This window comes from Phyllobates terribilis, unplaced genomic scaffold (genome assembly GCF_046119375.1).
Source record: "Phyllobates terribilis strain yellow unplaced genomic scaffold, ASM4611937v1 Scaffold_207__1_contigs__length_3498100, whole genome shotgun sequence".
NCBI lineage: Eukaryota > Metazoa > Chordata > Amphibia > Anura > Dendrobatidae > Phyllobates > Phyllobates terribilis.
The window spans coordinates 2,302,092-2,321,986 of NW_027362967.1; the positions used below are offsets into that span (position 1 = coordinate 2,302,092).

The window sequence follows — 19,895 nt, forward strand, 5'->3', positions numbered from 1 at the left end:
TGACACCATTCTAAAAACTGCACCCCTCAAGGTGCTCAAAACCACATTCAAGAACTTTATTAACCCTTCAGGTGCTTCACAGGAATTTTTGGAATGTGGAAGAAAAAAATTAACATTTAACTTTTTTCACAAAAATGTTACTTTAGACCCAATTTTTTTTATTTTCACAGGGGTAACAAGAAAAAATGGACCCCAAAATTTGTTGTGCAATTTCCCCTGAGCACGCAGATACCCCATATGTGGGGAAAAAGCACTGTTTGGGCGCACGGCAGGGCACGGAAGGGAAGGAGCGCCATTTGACTTTTTGATTGTAAAATTTGCTTGAATAATTAGCGGACCCCATGTTGCGTTTGGAGAGCCCCTGATGTGCCTAAACATTGGAGCTCCCCCACAAGTGACCCCATTTTGGAAACTAGACCCCCCAAGGCACCTATCTAGATGCATAGTGAGCACTTGGAACCCCCAAGTGCTTCACAAATTGATTCGTAAAAATGAAAAAGTGTTTTTTTTTTCACTTTTTAATTTTTACGAATCAATTTGTGAAGCACCTGGGGGTTCCAAGTGCTTACTATGCATCTAGATAGGTTCCTTGGGGGGTCTAGTTTCCAAAATGGGGTCACTTGTGGGGGAGCTCCAATGTTTAGGCACACAGGGACTCTCCAAATGCAACATGGTGTCCGCTAACAAATTGAATGGAAAATCGGCTCAAATTGTTAGCGGACACCATATTGCATTTGGAGAGCCCCTGTGTGCCTAAACATTGGAGCTCCCCCACAAGTGACCCCATTTTGGAAACTAGACCCCCCAAGACACCTATCTAGATGCATAGTGAGCACTTGGAACCCCCAGGTGCTTCACAAATTGACTCGTAAAAATGAAAAAGTGGAAAAAAAAACACTTTTTTATTTTAACGGATTAATTTGTGAAGCACCTGGGGGTTCCAAGTGCTCACTATGCTTCTAGATAGGTGCCTTGGGGGGTCTAGTTTCCAAAATGGGGAAAATTGTGGGGGAGCCCCAACGTTTATGCACACAGGGGCTCTCCAAACGTGACATGGTGTCGGCTAACAAATTGGAACCATGTCGCGTTTGGAGAGCCCCTGTGTGCCTAAACATTGGAGCTCCTCCACAAGTGCCCCCTTTTTGGAACGGATTCCTGATTTGTCAATTTTATAATGTAGTGTTATATGCCAGTTGTGTATTACAACCTGACAAACACTACACAACTGAAGTATGACAACCTGACGAACACTACGTCAGCTGTGTAGTGTTCGTCGGGTTCTCATACGTCAGAAATTAATTCAATAGTTCATGGAGGTATGGTATCTTCTGAAGCAGTCTTTCATGCAGAGGCCAGGTTTGTCGGGGCAGGTGTCACATTGGTTAATGGTGTCCTTGCGTATTTCTCTTCGGTAGCACACTTGGCACTTCTTTTGTGACTTACCCTTTTTTCCGCTGTGAGGGATCTGCCCCAGGAAATGCTGGCCCGGTACAATTCGAGGTCCTTCAGTTCCAGAAGTAGTGGGACCCGCTCCGCCACCACTGCCAAATATCAGGGCCTTGATAACTGTCTCCTGAAAGTGAAGATATGACGCAGAAGTCTGGCCTGCACATTGAGACAGAAGGAAAGCGTTGTGCATTGCCATCTGAACAATGTGCACGGCCAGCTTCTTATACCATACCTTGGCCTTTCTCAAAGCACTGTACGGCTGGAGGACTTGATCGGAGAGATCAACTCCCCCCATGTACTTGTTGTACCCCACTACACAGTCTGGTTTGGCGACCTGTGTAGTGGAACCTCTTACAGTGCTGAGGGTGCTGCCATCACCATGTGTGGTGGTCAAGAGAAGGACATTCCTCTTGTCCTTGTACTTGACCACCAACAGGTGGTCGCTACATAGGGCTCTGCTCTCACCCCTTCTGAGCCGCTGCACAATTAGCGTCTTTGGGAGGCCTTTCTGATTTTTGCGGACAGTACCGCAAGCTGCGGTATGTCGCGCAGAGAGGGACTTGAAGAGTGGGATACTTGTATAAAAGTTATCCACATACAAGTGATAACCTTTATCCAGCAGTGGGTGCACCAAGTCCCACACAATTTTCCCACTCCCAGAACAGGGGGGCATTCAGGGGGTTCAATCCGGGAGTCCTTCCCTTCATAAACTTTAAACTTGTGAGTATACCCTGAGGTACTCTCACAAAGTTTATACAGCTTGATCCCGTACCTGGACCTTTTACTGGGCAGGTACTGCCGGAATCCAAGCCGCCCCTTGAAAGAAATTAAGGACACATCCACGCTGATGCCCCTTTGGGGCACGTACACTTCACCAAACTTGTTGTTGAAGTGCTCGATGACCGGCCGAACTTTGAAAAGACGATGAAAGTTCGGGTCATTGCGTGCAGGACACCTTGCATTATCTTGGTAATGCAAGAACTTGTGGATGTCCTCAAAACGTTTCCGGATCATCACCATTCAGAACACTGGAGTGCTGAATCTCTGTTTTTTTCAGGATCCCCATATGAAGGACCAGGCCCCAAAACTTCATCATTTCTTCTGCGCCTACAGGAGACCAGTTAGAAAATGATGAAGAGGGGTTTTGTTCCAAAAATTGATGAGCATACAAATTAGTTTGGCCCACCAGGAGGTTTATAAAATCCTCAGAGAAAAAGACTTTGAAAAAGTCTATTTCTGTGAGGCCGGTGGTGTCAAACTTGATTCCTGATTCGCCACGAAATCAGGAATCAATGACTCAACATTTTCGGGGGGCGAGGTCCATATGGGGTCAGTATTGGGGGGTGCTGGAACATCTTCTCTCCTGCGACGACTGCGGGGCGGTCCAGGAGAACCTGAGGAAGAAGAGGAGGAAGAAGAGTAGGAAGAGGAGGACGATGAGGCATCAGAAAAGCAAAGAAATGTGGGATCCTCGCCCTCGCTGTCGGTCTTAGTGTCGGAGGCAACAAAAGAGTATGCCTCCTCCGCTGAATAGCGAGTTTGGGATGAGCCGGACATTTTTTTTTTCCCGTGTATGTGGTGCGTGTGTGTCAGTTCTTTATTTAGAGTGTGTGTGTGTCAGTGTGCTTGGTGTGAAATTTTTTTCCTGAAAAAAAAAAGAGAAAAATAAGAACTACCGTAGGTGGTTCAAACAGCGAGCACGAATGCGGATCGGTGAACTATGTCACCAATCAACTCTCGGCAGCTGCTGGGTGTGTGCGCGGATGTGGTGCAAAGGTGGGGGGGGCGAGAATTGACAGGGACAAGAAAAAGAAGAGAAAGAAGAGAAAGAAAGAATAAAAAAAGAAAAAAGAAAAGTCGTGAAAACAGCGAACATAGAAAAGAAAAAAAGAAAATTCGTGAAAACAGCGAACACAGAAAAGAAAAAAAGAAAAGTGAAAACAGCGAACACAGAAAAGAAAAAAAGAAAAGTCGTGAAAACAGCGAACACAGAAAAGAAAAAATGAAAAGTCGTGAAAACAGCGAACACAGAAAAGAAAAAAAGAAAAGTTGTGAAAACAGCGAACACAGAAAAGAAAAAAATATGTCGTAAAAATAGCGAATACAGAAAAGAAAAAAAGAAAAGTCGTGAAAAGCAGCGAGCACGGACGTTGATCAGTGATGTAGACACTGTTCAGCCCTCGGCCGCTGCAGGACACACGAAAAAAAAAAATTGGTAAAAGGAGGGGGGGGGGAGGGGGTAGAGGGGTGGATGAGGGGAGAACAGAGATGCACTTACCAAAGTCTTCTCTGTTCTTCTTTCAGCAGGATCAGCAGCAGGTTCTGGAAGAGGCTCAGGAGCAGGATCCGCAGGATAAGGAGCTGGAGATCAACGACCCAGGAGACAGGAGCAGGAGATCCAGGACCCTGGACAGCAGCCGGACGCCGAAGCTGAAGATCCAGCAGCCTGAAGAGCTCAGTAGGATGCCGGAGCAAGAGATCCAGGACCCTGGAGAGCGGCAGCAGCGACTGGAGCAGGTAGGAGAAAGGTCTTGTAGTGTCACAGAAGATTGTGGAACTACAAGGCCCAGCACAGAGTGATCAGACGTGACCACTCTGTAGAAATCCTCACCAAGTGTGAGGATCTGCAGGGCGGTCACAGGGGGGTGACAGGGTGGTGGCAGGCAGGTCACAGGCCGGTCACCTCCCGGTCAGGTACTCTGATTGGTGTGATTGATGATGACATCGATCGCACCAATCAGAGATGGCTGGGGCCTGGGCACACACCACAGGGGGTTACAGGGAGGTGACAGGCAGGTCACAAGCCGGTCACCGCCCTGTGACCGCCGTGTCACCTGTGTTCATGTACTCTGATTGGAGCGATCGATGTCATCATCGATCGCTCCAATCAGAGCTGGCTGGGGGCTGGCAGGGGGCTTGTATGACTTCACAGGGGGCCATGGGGAGGTGACAGGCAGCCTAACCCCTCGACTTGACAACTCCCCTGTTGCTGCTCCCATCCCACGAAGAGTTAGACGTAGGAGGGAGCTCCCCATTATCACCACTAGGCACGAGGTAGATAGTGGGGTATTAGATTATCTTGCCCGCACGGCGAATGATGATGGGGAGGAGGCGTTTACGTGTAGCCTAGGCATAGTATCTGAGTGATATCGACACGCCTGTGCAGCTGCCTGCCAGGAATGCCTTCCATATTATTTTGGATGCTTGCATGTGACATAATAATCTTCATGAGGTGTTTGACTGTCTGTAAAACTGCCATCGGTCAGACAGAAACCGTCTGCACTCGGCAGATGAGGACTATGCGGGTTCATCACAAAACCCATCACACCTCAGCTCCCTACTTCCCAACCAACATCCCCTGTGGATCGACAACCACCCATTCAGTCAGAGCACATGAGGGGGCAAAGGAAGGAGGAGTGGGCTGCTCCAGGAGCTCCAATGGCTGGACCCTTAGTTAGTGATAGACCACTACGATGGTCCAGGCATGGGCCTACTGGAGGTGAATATTATTATGCTCATGGAGGGCAATACCATCACCCCCAAGAGCCACACACAGAGACCTCCTTTCCCTTCAGGGTCATATAGCCCTCAATTCATGGCCTAAACGATTTCCACAGCACCAGCATCTTTGTCTGGAAACGTTTCTGCCTCCCAACAGAAGGCCTTCACCTATCATAATTTGTAATGTTAGGATTACGATGTTATAATTCTGAATGTTTTATTTCTTTACGCCAGATTGTTTGGATTCTAAAAATAAAAAAGGTGTACATATGACAAAGTATGTATGCCCTTATTTGTATATATATTTTTTATTAAAGTTTTTGTTAACAAAAAAGCCATGTTTTTCATTTTTAGAAAATAAAAAAATACATGTTGCTAGTAAAGGGAGCAAAAAAACACAAAAAAACATAAACACATTATTAATTCAAGGAACAATAACTGGGGGATTCTGCCATGGCGTCTCATCCTATGGAGCTAAGAAACAGGAGGCAAAAAGATCCCGAACCTTAATGACAGAAGACTGTCGTCATGTAGTCGGCACAAATGGATAAAGGAAGGGATTGGGCACATCCTGGACATCTTCAGGACCTGGACCATAACGACACTCATGCATGCGGGTAAAGTTGTGCAACAGCACACATGCCTTGATCCCGCCATTCACATTCTGTTCGCTAAGTTAGAGGACAGACTGGAGCACGCGCCATTCAGCGCACAGGATGACAGAAGCACACTCAACCATTCTGCGAGCATGAGACAGCAAATAATTGAAAACTTACCTCTGGTGATTGAGGCCTCGATGTGGGAACAACTGCATCACATCTCTTGTTAATTGGAAAGCCTCATCAGCAACGAAGACATATGGTGCTGCTTCAGACCTTGAACCTGGAAGAACACATGGAGGTGGGAGAGCAAGGTCATTATTTAGAAGGCATAGACCCATTACCGATGTTTTAAAGATGCGGGAATCACCTGTACTCCCATAGGCCCCAATATCAACAATTCTAAAGAGGAAATTACTGTCAACTACCGCCAATTGTACAACAGAAAAATACTGCTTATAATTGAAATATTGGGACTGCTTATAATTGAGAGTTGGACGGCTTCTTGACCCTGATGTGTTTCCTATCCAAGGCCCGAGGCAGTTTGGAAATTGAGTTTTCAGCAAAAAGCCTCGTGATATCCGCTCCCAGGCAAGTTGTGCCGGCTCCGGCAGCACCACAGAATAGAGTCTGTCCCATATCTGGGCACATATGTTCCAGACAATTCCTGAAATTGTTGACTTGCCCAGGAGGAATTCCAAATGAAGGGCCACAAATGATACACCAGTAGATAGAAACCTATTGGATAAATGTAACAATGCATAATGAGATAGTGTAGGAGGATATTTTAACATAATCAATACCTAATAATAATGCTTAAAATATATCCATAATTAATAAATAGATAAAAAAAACAACCTCTTATTAATACTATATTAGACATTCTTAAACATTGACCATAGTAAGGCAAACATTATATTTTTACAAAATAACACAAGCATACAATTAAGCTATAGTTACTACACTTGGTAACACACACACAGACTTTTCCATCCACTATTGAAAAGCGAGGCCACATAGTGTCACGTGTGTATCAGATGTGACAGACAGTCGTCCTGCAGGTGGTTGCAGGAGATCCCTTCGTTTAGCATTACAGACATCTTCTTAACTGTTTCACTCTAGGACCCAGCGGCTACCTCCTTCCTGCTAATTGACACCCTGGTCTGGGTGTTTAAATAGTTTCACTTTCAGCAGGAAGTTACCTGTGATACTCACATTACTCCTTGTGAATGCTTGGAGCTCTCAGACTGCTATCGTGTTCTGTGGTGCTAGGAGGACGCTTGGAGTTATCTCTCTGAAGTCGACTAACGCTAAGCTACTTTCCACCGTGTTTGTCTACCTTGTTGTCTTTAGTCACTAGTGGGGTTGACTAGTGCTCACCTCCCCCCTTTCCTATACAGGGTCAAGCGCTAGGGAAATACAGGGTTTAGGTTCGCGTGCGGCAATTGGTGAGGAAGGAGGTCTCCACTCCCCCTTTCCCGAGTGTCAGGGCTCCCTTTCCCCATCCCTTCATGTTACACTAGTCTTTCCCACACCTTGAGTGACACATAGATATTTGGACCTGTAATAATGTTAATTAATAGTGAAACCAACAGACTAATTCGTTTTATACCTTAAAAAATTGGCAGTGAACATGTAATAGGCCTGGAGATCAAATTCTTATTTAAAAAAAATTACAACAAAAATACCTTATCGTCATAAGAATAAATACTTATCCCCATGGAGGTATTCTGGTATGATATTCCTGACCTCAGCAACTCCAAAAGATGGTCAAATGTAGATACGCTCATCCGACAATAGTCATAAAACTTTTGAGGATGCAAGCGTAGCTCACAATACAGTCTACTAAACTTACCTTTTGCGGCCCTTTTTGTCAGAAGTGGATGGATCCAGTATGGACGCCGCCTCCTCGGATCAGCTACAGTTGGGTAGGGCTCACCATAGCGCCAAGATAAGACCCAGTGGAAAAGGATACGCTCTGTATCAGGTTGAATTATTATTATTATTTATTATTATAGCGACATTTATTCCATGGCGCTTTACATGTGATAGGGATATACATAGCAAAAACATTTACATAGTCTTAACAAAACGAGTCAGCGACTGGTACAGGAGGAGCGAGGACCCTGCCTGCGAGGGCTCACAGTCTACAAGGGATGGGTGAGGATACAGTAGGTGAGGGTAGAGGAGGTCATGCAGTAACGTGGTGGAGCGGTGGTTACTGCAGGTAGTAGGCTTGTCGGAAGAGGTAGGTCTTCAGGTTTCTTTTGAAGGCTTCCATGGTAGGCGAGAGTCTGATGTGTTGGGGTAGAGTTCCAGAGTAGGGGGGATGCACGGGAGAAATCTTGTATGCGATTGTGGGAAGAGGAGATAAGAGGGGAGTAGAGAAGGAGATCTTATGAGGATCGGAGGTTGCGTGCAGGTAAGTACCGGGAGACTAGATCACAGATGTATGGAGGAGACAGGTTGTGGATGGCTTTGTATGCCATGGTTAGGGTTTTGAACTGAAGTCTCTGGGCAATCGGGAGCCAGTGAAGGGATTGACAGAGAGGAGAGGCCGGGGAATAGCGGGGGTAGTTGTTGCCAAAAATACTTCAAAACCAGGCTACAGCGGTATTATGGGGGAATATCCCAACATGATATATGTGCTCACAGTGTGGGACATGGAAACGAGGCTTTTTATAGGGTTCTACACAAGGATTTCTTAGGCATCTTAGTGAAAATACATGATGAAAATTACAAGGCAGACGGATGCCATTCGCATCGCATACGCTCATATGTGAAAAAGACGGCACAATCACACTACACTCGCAGAGCAATTGAAAGAAAAATAGCGTGACACTCATCCGACTCTCCTGCATTAAAATAAGACGCGAGTGTGACTGCGGCCTAAGAAGGGTTATGATAGGAATCGTTGGAGTCAGAGTCCTGGAAAGTATTGTCAGAGGAATCAAATTCAGAGGAGCTGGAACATGGGATTTGGAGGCAGATTTGTGGTATGAATGGGGTATTAATATTGATTTGGGGGTGTGTAGTGTTCCACTCCATCTACCCCATTCATACACCTGGTTAAGTGTATAGTCATTATTATCGCGTTGGAATTTATTTTTCTTCATAGACATAATGCTGTCTTCCAATTTGGTGATCGTTTGTAGCGTTTTACTTATAAATGCTCCATGTTCTGTGTTAGATTTATATGGCTCCAATGTTAGTTTAATATCATTCATTTATGATTGAACAGCAATTCATTTTTCTCCTCATTGTTAACAATAAGACACATGAGATTTAGAGAACATGTAGTAAGTAAATGGTTCCATTGCTCCACAAATTGCTGGGAATAAATGGTTGTTGGAAGTTTTTTGATCCGTAGTCCTCTAGGGACCATATCTTTATCAATATAATTCCGTAATGTTGTTTTGTCCCACCATGTTTTCATTTCATAAATCATGATTTTTTTTTAAGTTTCCTTAAGTTGTCAAACATGGAATTAGGAGTCTGATGCGACTGTCTGCCATTATCAGCCATAACCGCCACACCATACGCCCTTATGAACCATGGCCTACACCATGGCTGTCTCCTCTCTAGTTTTCCCTATGACCTAAATAATCCTCCTATACTATAAGGCCTCCACACTGTCCGCCTTAATGAGCTATACCCACCACATTGTCTGCCATTATCAGCTATAACCGCCACACCATCCACCCTTATCAACCATGGCCTATACCATGGCTGTCTCCTCTTTAGTTTTCCCTTACACTCTCTATATCTCCACACTGCCCCCCACCATACTAACCTCTCTCCATATTGTGCCATTTCACACTGCCCTCCCTCAATATCCATTCTGTGTCTCTTTTCACACTATGCCCTCATACTGCTCTCTCCAAACTGTATCCCACAGCGCAGGTATAATGTCCCCCACAGCGCAGGTATAATGTCCCCCACAGCTCCCAGTATAATGTCCCCCACAGCTCCCACTATAATGTCTCCCACAGCTCCCAGTATAATGTCCCCCACAGCTCCCAGTATAATGTCCCCCACAGCTCCCAGTATAATGTCCCCCACAGTCCCTGATATAAAGTGATGTCCTCTACAGCCAGCAATCCTTTATTATAGAGGAAAATGAGATCATTGGGTTTGAAACATAGAGCAACAGGTCATCTGAATATAGAGCTAATTTATAGTGATGTGAGCCTATAGTAACTCCACTAATATCTGGATTTGTATGTAATGCTACCACTAAATGTTCCATCAGAGGAACATAAGGGACAACCTTGCCTCGCCCCATTTTTAATAGAAAATGTGTCCGATAGAAAGATAGAAGGCCGTTTACCCCAACTATCACTTTAGGGTCAGTGTATAAGAATAGAATTTTAGATAACAAGAAGTAACCCAACCCAGTTTGTGGTAGGGCGCTCTTTAAGAAAGTCCAATGCACTGTGTCGAATGCTTTAATGGCGTCAACAGAAACATGGCACATTGGGATCCCCTGGCTTTTTGCATGGGAAATTAACAATGTTTTATTTGTATTATCATGAGCTTCTCTAGCCTTAACAAAGCCAACCTGATCGTTGCCAACAATTGAGGGTAGATAGTGTGAGAGCCGTGTTGCAATTATTTTAGAGAATATTTTGACGTGTACATTAATTATTGATATTGGATAAATATAAGGGCAGGTATTTGGTTCTTTTCCAGGCTTTGATATAACCGTTATATGAGCCTCAAGTGATTGGGGGGCAAAGGGGTCTTCTGAGATATTATTAAACACTTTTGGTAAAAATGGTAATAACAGAGGTGCAAACATCTTATAATAAAATCTATTATTGAATCTATCTGGCCCAGGGCTCTTCCCAATAGGGAATGATTTAATGGCCTCTCATATCTGTTGCTCAATGAAAGCTTTGTCTAGTACCTCCTGCTCGGGGGGCTGTAAGGAAAGTAGGGCAGTGTCCAGAATATATTTGTCAATTTTTGTTTCAAGACTATTAGGTGGCATGTCGTGGTATTGTGCATAAATCTAATATATATAATCGTCTTATCCCGTCTGTCTGTCTGTCCTTCTGTCCAGGAAATCCCGCGTCGCTGATTGGTCCGGCCGCGGCCAATCAGCGACGCGGGATTTCAGAAAAAAGATGGCGGCCGTTAGCGGCTCATCTGCCGCACGGAGGTCAGCGGCGATGCAGCTGGGAGATGACCGGCGACTGCTCGCAGAAGTACCCCGACCGGCGGCGCCGCTGACTTCCATGCGGCTACCGTCGGGAGATCAGCGGCTAGGGCCGCTGATCTCCTGACGGCAAGTGTGAAGGGAGGACCGGGGAGCGGCGCCGCCGGTTGGGATACTTCAGCTGCGAGCAGCCGGTCATCTCCCGGCTGCTCGCAGCGGAAGTACCCGCACAGGCAGCGCCGCTCCTCGGTCCTCACTAATACGGTTCGCTGATTGGTCGCGGCCGCCGGCCCCGACCAATCAGCGATATTGGCGCCAAATTTAAACACCACTCTGCTGATTGGTCGTGGCCGCCAGCCGCGACCAATCAGCCATTTTGGCGCCAAATTTAAACACGCTCACCAGTCCTCACTTACACGGTTTGCTCATTGGTCGTGGCCGGGACCAATCAGCAATATTGGCGCCAAATTTAAATGCCGCTCTGCTGATTGCACCCGGTCGGCCACATACATATTCTAGAATACCCGATGCGTTAGAATCGGGCCACCATCTAGTATTATATAGTGAGCTATAACAGCAATGAAATGCTTCCTCTATGTCAGTGGGGTTATGAATCTATAGCCGGGTGCCCCTTTTATTCTGGATACGTATGTCCTTTGCATGTGTGGATGTAACCTCCTTGTCAATGAGCGGCCACATTTATCTGTGAATTCATACGAGTATCTTCACATGCGATCTTGGTATTTTATACACGTTTCATCTATTAATGACCTTCGCTCCTTTCTTTTTCCAATCAGACCGTTTTTATTGAACAAAACAAAGAATTACCAACATTTTGCTTTTCTTATAGAAACATTGTGAGAAAAACAATAAAAAGAAAAAAAAACAGTAACAATACGACAACCGGTTTACAATGATATAAATCCCAATATCGCTCTATAGTACAAGGTTTTGGAATAGTAATTTTACATTTGTACATAATTATCTGAAATATTCCTGACTGATTATTTTTTTCCCTATTGGGACATCAAAAGAAAAAGAATATATCTAAGAAGGGACAATTATATGGACTGAGACAATTATTATTCGCTGACACCTTGGGTATAAGGATATAAATTCCTGGTTTACTGTAAGGAAATGGACAAACGGTCCAGTATAGTATTTCTGAGGTTTAAATGGTAAGGCAGTTTCATCATGCTCATATTTGTGAAGGAGTCTATACACTGTGTTCCAAATTATTATGCAAATAATATTTTCTCAGATTTTCCCAAATTACCTATATGAATTGCAGTCATTGTAATTTTCCAGTAAAATAACTATTAGAGTACAATTGAAAGGTTTTTGTACAAACTGCCTATGATAACAGTATTTTTAAAAAAAAATAAAAACTCAAACTGCACTCAAAATGCATGTTCCAAATTATTATGCACAGCAGTTTTCAACCTTTTCATTTTAATAAAGAACAAAAAAATGGTCATTTTTGCAATTATAAGCATTAGCAGGTTATTACACACTGAAATCAAACAGTTTTCAACTCAAAACTTTATTCTAGGTGATGTTACATTTGCACATAGCACCGCTTGTTCGAAAGGAGCTTCTGAACTCTCTCGTCCATTGAATTTGTCAGGTTTTGGATGGTTTCTGCTTCAATTGTTTTGCATGAGGACAGAATACCCTCCCAGAGCTGTTGCTTAGATGTGAACTGCCTCCCATCATAGACACTCCTTTTGATGATGCTCCAGAGGTTCTCAATGGGGTTGAGGTCAGGGGAGTATGGGGGCCACACCATAAGTTTGTCCCCTTTTATGCCCACTCCATCCATCTGGACCATCGAACTGTTTTGTTCACCGATGAGTGCTGTGCAACGCTTGATGGTCCAGATGGATAGAGTGGAGGATGGCTGGTTGATGGACACCCCATGCAAACACGGCTACGGCGCCAACAAGGAGGAGGTGGAGTAATGTTTTGGGCTGGAATCATGGGGAGAGAGATTGTCGGCCCCTTTAGGATCCCTGAAGGGGTAAAGATGAACTCCATAATGTATGTTGAGTTTCTCAAACAGCACTTCCTGCCATGGTTCAAGAAGAAGAACCGTGCATTCCGCAGCAAGATCATTTTCATGCATGATAATGCCCCGTCTCATGCTGCACATAACACATCTGCATATCTGGCTGCTATGGGCATAAAAGGGGACAAACTTATGGTGTGACCCCCATGCTCCCCTGACCTCAACCCCATTGAGAACCTCTGGAGCATCATCAAAAGGAGTGTCTATGATGGCGGGAGGCAGTTCACATCTAAGCAACAGCTCTGGGAGGGTATTCTGTCCTCATGCAAAACAATTAAAGCAGAAACCATCCAAAACCTGACAAATTCAATTGAGTGTTTTATTTTTTTTAAAAATATACTGTTATCATAGGCAGTTTGTACAAAAACCTTTCAATTGTACTCTAATAGTTATTTGACTGGAAAATTACAATGACTGCACTTCATATAGGCAATTTGGTAAAATCTGAGAAAATATTATTTTAATAATAATTTGGAACACAGTGTAGTCTCAAGAAGGTCTGAGACACAGAGTGAGTCTTTCAGTAGATAATCATTTAAGTTCCCACAGTTGAAGCCTTGGTGGAGTCAGGTATAGTCAGATAACAATATACAGGAGCATGATCTGACCATATAGCAGTCCCTATCAGAGATGTAGGTTGCCATGTAAGCAAGTGATGGCAATTTAATGAAAAGTCTCTATGGCAATGCATATTGAGTATAGGAGAATAATACGTATAATCCTTTAGATCTGGATGTTGTATCTTCCATACATCGACCAGTTGAAAAGACCGGAGCAGGTTTAGCAAAGCTTTTGGGTGATTTCGATTGGTGACTCCAGCCCAGGAACGTCTCTAAAGAAGGATCCAAGACAAAATGAAAGTCACCTTCAATGATGATAAGGTCCTACAGAAAATGCTTTAGTTTGTTTAAGTATTGACATCATGTCTTAATTAGGTCACAATTAGGGAGACAGAAGTTTGCCAAAGTCAAAATGTTGGAATAGATGGAGATCTTAAACCCATACACCCTCTCAGTGTCAGACAGTGTTTCTACAATAGTATGCGGCAGTGATCTGTGTCGGCCTATACTCTGCACCTTAGACTTCAAAACAGCATTTGTACTGTGACGCCAAGATGAATAATATCTGTTAGTAAACAGGGTACAGTATATGATCGCCTCTAAAGTGGGTCTCCTGAAGAAGGAGAAAATGAACGTGTTGTTTATTCATATGATAAAACACTTGAGCTCCTTTCTCTCGAACATTAAGTCCTCTGACATTCAATGAACGAGTTTTGAGTTGTGTTGTGTTGTATATGAAAAAAAAGGAGGAGGAGAGAAAGATTAAGAGCAAAGAGGAGGTATAGATGGTAGAGAGTAACGTCTACCTCTCAGTGGCCAAGAGGTATAGATTATGAATATATCGAACACCAGGAAATTACGAAACAAGCAGATCCCAATGCAAGTCCCTAACTGAGGGTTGTCTTTACAGGCGTAAGTCAAACCTTTAGTCCTAGGGTTCCTACTAGGGGGAACCATAGAATATATAGCGAGCAAAGTAATACGGCCTGATATTACAGTAATATAATGTGAACTCAAATTAAATGGCGTTCTAAGATATGAACTGAGACATTCTGTATAGTGGAAGAGTGGCACCTAAAACTCTATTTAGATATATCTTATTATATTCTGAAAGAAATAAGTACGCATCTGCAAACTGTCTCTCTCATCAGGGAAAAGAAGATTCATTTCAGGAGCTCATATGATTGGCAGGTTCCTTTTCCGTCTGGGTGCATCACCATTAAATTCCTGATCCATTGAAAGCCTTCTGTGAGGTGCCGAAACTCTGTGGCAATGGTGGAGAAGGTGGCCAGTCAGATATATGGATTCTGGGAATGTCCAGGACATCACAGAATGGTCTCATGTCGCTTTGATCTTTCAAAGTATACAATGTACCATTTTTTTCGGACTTGCAGCTGGAATGGGTACCACAGGAGTACATCAGACCATTTTCCTAGAGAGTATCAAGTAGTGGTTTCAATACCCTTCTTTGAGCAAGTGCCATTCAGGATAGATCTGTGAGCAATTGTATGCGTTTTCCATTGAAATCACCAGGACCCAAATCCCCTGCTTTCCTCACAACGGCCTCTTTTACATTGAAAAAATGTATGTGACCGATAATGTCCCTTGGACGCTCAGGATCTGGGCCATGATTGCCTAATGTACGGTGCGCCCTGTCGATCTCCAGCTCCTTATCAATAGGGTCACCAAGGATATAATTGAACAATGTCCACAGTGTTGGCATAATCGCTTGTGCATTGATGATTTCAGGATATTATTGTGATTTTCTTGGTCATCAATGATATTAAAGAGACTGTTTATTTGCTGGCTGTGAAGATCCAGTGTTTGTTTCTGAGCATTTTGATGGCCACAACTTGTACGACATCATCCTCTTATCTCTGTACTTTGTCAGTAAGCTGTGATAGGCTAGAAGTGAGGGGACGTATTTCAGTTTTGTACGTGGTCTTCAGCCTTTGTATATATTGCTCTATCTCTTGTTTACTAGGGATAGACGGAATATGAAATACAAATCAATTATGGCTTTCCCCATATTAAAATCCCTGTGGCTGGGGGAGTATATTTCCCTGTGCAGCAAGCACTGCTCAGTATGTGGGCTTTGGTGAGAATACAGGGAGATTTGTGGAGATGTTTTCTTGTGAGGCCTACATTAAGAGAGAGGTTGGTGCAGGACTTACAGGCTTGAGCTATCTGGCATCATGAGGGTTAATACTGCTTCTTTTTCCAAGCTGAGATGAGGCAGTAATGGTTCCAGAGCAGGATGATAAGACTTTCGATAAGAAACACTGCATACCAGACATGCTGACGGAGGTGGAGGACCTCAGATTAACCTCAGATCTCTCGTCTTTCTTTCCCATATCGGACGTCCTGTTTAAGGCTGGAAATTGCTTATAATTCCCCCAGGAACACGGTCTGAAGAGAGTGCTCTCATTGCTATGTCCAGGCCATGTCTTTCCTGTTGATTTTCAATACGTACAGTACGAAGGCGGTGTTGATTGGGAGCAGGATTGTGTGATGTAATAACCTTATGTGAGCCCCAGAAACGCGAGTTGTGACACCAATGGAACGGCGCCACAACGGGAGGTGCGTATGAGTGTTTTTATTTTAAAAAGGCCAAACATGAGGAATGAGAAGGAGTTGTACCAATAGAAGTGGAAAACCTCTTTAAGAAGATACAATTTTTGGTTAGAATTTAAATAGGCTTCTCCCCTGTGTGACTTCTCTGAAGTTTATTAAGAGTTGATTTCTGAGTAAAACATTTCCCACATTAAGAACATGAAAATGGCTTCTCACCTGTGTGAGTACTTTGGTGACTAAGAAGTGAGTATTTCTTCACAAAACATTTTCCACATTCTGAACAGGAAAAAGGCTTCTCCCCTGTGTGGGTTCTCTGGTGTATAACAACATCTGATTTCTGGTTAAAACATTTGCCACATTCTGAACAGGAAAAAAGCTTCTCCCCTGTGTGAATTCTCTGGTGCTTAACCAGATTTGATTTCTGGCTAAAACATTTTCCACATTCTGAACAGGAAAAAGGTTTCTCCCCTGTGTGAGTTCTCTGGTGCTTACCCAAATCTGATTTCTGTTTAAAACATTTTCCACATTCTGAACAGGAAAAAGGCTTCTCCACTGTGTGAGTTCTCTGGTGATTGACCAAATCTGAATTCTGGTTAAAACATTTCCCACACTCTGAACATGAAAAAGGCTTCTCCCCTGTGTGGGTTCTCTGGTGGCTATCAAGAATCGCTTTACGGTTAAAACATTTACCACATTCTGAACAGGAAAAAGGCTTCTCCCCTGTGTGAGTTCTCTGGTGATTGACCAAATCTGATTTCTGGTTAAAACATTTCTCACATTCAAAACAGGAAAAAGGCTTCTCCCCTGTGTGAGTTCTCTGATGTCTGATAAAACTTGATTTTAATGTAAAACATTTTCCACATTCTGAACAAGAAAGTGGCTTCTCTCCTGTGTGGGTTTTCTGGTGGTTATCAAGATGCACTTTCTGGTTAAAACATTTCCCACATTCTGAGCATGAAAAAGGCATCTCCCCTGTGTGAGTTCTCTGGTGACTATCAAGAATCTCTTTACGGTTAAAACATTTCCCACATTCTGAACAGGAAAAAGGTTTCTCCCCTGTGTGAATTCTCTGGTGCTTAACCAAACCTGATTTCTGGTTAAAACATTTTCCACATTCTGAACAGGAAAAAGGCTTCTCCCCTGTGTGAGTTCTCTGGTGGCTATCAAGAATTGCTTTACGGTTAAAACATTTCCCACATTCTGAACAGGAAAAAGGCTTCTCCCCTGTGTGAATTCTCTGGTGCTTAAGCAAATCTGATTTATGGTTAAAACATTTTCCACATTCTGAACAGGAAAAAGGCTTCTCCCCTGTGTGAGTTCTCTGGTGATTGACCAAATCAAATTTCTGTTTAAAACATTTCCCACATTCTGAACAGGAAAAAGGCTTCTCCCCTGTGTGAGTTCTCTGGTGCTTAAGCAAATCTGATTTCTGGTTAAAACATTTCCCACATTCTGAACAGGAAAAAGGCCTCTCCCCTGTGTGAGTTCTCTGGTGATAGACCAAATCTAATTTCTGGTTAAAACATTTCCCACATTCTGAACATGAAAAAGGCTTCTCCCCTGTGTGGGTTCTCTGGTGGCTATCAAGAATCGCTTTACGGTTAAAACATTTACCACATTCTGAACAGGAAAAAGGCTTCTCCCCTGTGTGAGTTCTCTGGTGATTGACCAAATCTGATTTCTGGTTAAAACATTTCTCACATTCAAAACAGGAAAAAGGCTTCTCCCCTGTGTGAGTTCTCTGATGTCTGATAAAACTTGATTTCAATGTAAAACATTTTCCACATTCTGAACAAGTAAATGGCTTCTCTCCTTTGTGGGTTTTCTGGTGGTTATCAAGATGCGCTTTCTGGTTAAAACATTTCCCACATTCTGAGCATGAAAAAGGCGTCTCCCCTGTGTGAGTTCTCTGATGTCTGATAAACCTTGATTTCTCTGTAAAACATTTTCCACATTCTGAACAAGAAAATGGCTTCTTCTTTGTGTGAACTCTCTGGTGATTAACAAGATTTGATTTCTGATTAAAACATTTCCCACACTTGAAACAAAAAAATCTTTTCTCCGCTGTGTGAATGTTTTGATGTATAAGAAAACTATTTCCATATTCTGAACGTGAAAATGGCTTCTTTTCATTAGGAGTAGTTCGTTTTTTAATGCTTATTTTGTGACTTTGATTTCCCTTAGTAGTCGGTAATGAATCAGAAGACAGGATCTGTTTCAAAGGATCAGTTGAAAGATCTTTGCTGTGAAGGGATGATGGTAAATCTGGAGTAATGGCATTCACTTCAATTGTATTCTGTGAGATCTCAAGATCGTCTGATTTAAAAATTGAAGATGTCAGCTGTCCGTCTGATCTCCTGGTACAGTCATCTGCCAAGAATAAAACCAATTATTATTTTTGAATAAAATATTCTTGAATTATATATTTTTTAACATTTCTACTTAAACTGTAAAATAGCAACTCATGTAAAAAATATTGAATTATTCACCAAGAAAATTACAGTTCACAGTGTAATAGAAAACTTCATAGCAAGACCCAGTAGAGCGTGATGTTCAACTGTTTGTTCATTCAGTCTCCCAAATATGGAATAAAAAGCCAAACAATGTTATATAGGCAAAAATAATACCAATAAAAATTTCTACTCATCTCACAAAAAACAAGTCCCCACTCAGGTCCATCATTTGTCAGTGGAAAAACAGAGTTTTTCACATGATTAGTGGCTCAAAGGCTCTTGAAAAGCAACGTTGTTTCTAAAAACCAATCCAGCAATATTCGCTCTCCCAAAGTCAAATCTCCCCCTCTCTTCTGAGCCTTGCAGGGTGCCTTGGCATTACTATAGCGAAAAGAACCCACTTAATTTACAGTGTGTGTCTCCTGGAGCACAATCTGGGCACTATGTGTTGGGCAATAAAATGGCATATTTGTAATTTTCACTTTGAAACATCTACTGTGTGCTAATTTTCGGAAAGTGACTGTGGAGTCAAAGTAGTGACAACTTCTTAAGATTAATTCATTGAGGGTCATAATTTTCAAAATGGAGTCAATATATGGGAATTTCTACTGCTCTGATTTTCTGACATTTTGTATGGTGTGGTGTGTCCCATATCCTCTGAGACCTGCTCCTGCGACGTCTGCTTCTGTCACCAGGTGCTGTCCTATTTATTCTGCAGGCGGCGCTGGTGATTGAGAAGACGTCGGGACCAAAAGTTCTGGGCGGCACAGGCTCTGTCCAGCCACTTAGATTAGTTTGCATGGAGCCAGTAGTACCATTCAGTCTGGCGGTATGGGTGTGTGTGCTGTTCAGCTGAAGTAATCTGCTCCCTACTTCTGGCAATTGGAAAGCACCGCACCCTACTAAAGCTGGAAGCATATTGCCGGAAGCTGCCAGATCCAGCCTTGTTCTCCTCTGGTTCAGGCCTCTGTGATCAGCTCCCGGCTTGTGCATTTGGTTCCTGTTGTGACCTCGGCCCGTTTACTGACTATTTTTGCGTATTCTGATTTTGTACTTTCTCTGCCCTCCTGGTTATGGCTACCGGACTATTCTTCTTCCCATATCACAGAACAGAACAGCAAGTAACACTATGGCCCAAGCCTAGGAGTATCTGCGTAAGTCCAGATCCATAAGGAAGGATTAAAGGGTAATGGGCAAAACTGTGACTATAGATAATAACACTGACTGAAATGATCAAGCTGAACAGTCTTCTTCAGTAAAAAAAACCTTTAGTCTGTAACTGTAACTACTAGGTAGTTAAAGACTCACATAGGTGAGGCAGGCCGATCCAACGCCAAATAAACTATCATACAGAATGAACATGTAAAAAAAATATAACAATAAAAATATGTGTTACATCCCCAACACCAATGTATGTACGAAGGGAGAAATCCAACACTAAACCGGAGATGCACTCATTTATGGTGGACCATTGGAGCCACTAGGAGTCCTGACCATAAGAGTAGAGAAAGTATTAGTGCCCCCATTTCA

At 43.2% G+C, this 19,895-nt stretch overlaps 1 protein-coding gene across 1 annotated transcript in view; it reads right to left on the minus strand.

Moving 5' to 3' along the window:
- Positions 1 to 13,304: 13,304 nt before the first annotated feature.
- The window catches only part of LOC141213689 (uncharacterized), a 316,710-nt gene continuing 310,119 nt past the window's right edge, over positions 13,305 to 19,895 (minus strand). Inside the window, exon 7 of the mRNA XM_073665291.1 lies at positions 13,305 to 18,282. Coding sequence (XP_073521392.1) covers positions 16,103 to 18,282 — 2,180 coding nt within the window. The 3' untranslated portion in view covers positions 13,305 to 16,102. The remainder of the gene's footprint in view (positions 18,283 to 19,895) is intronic.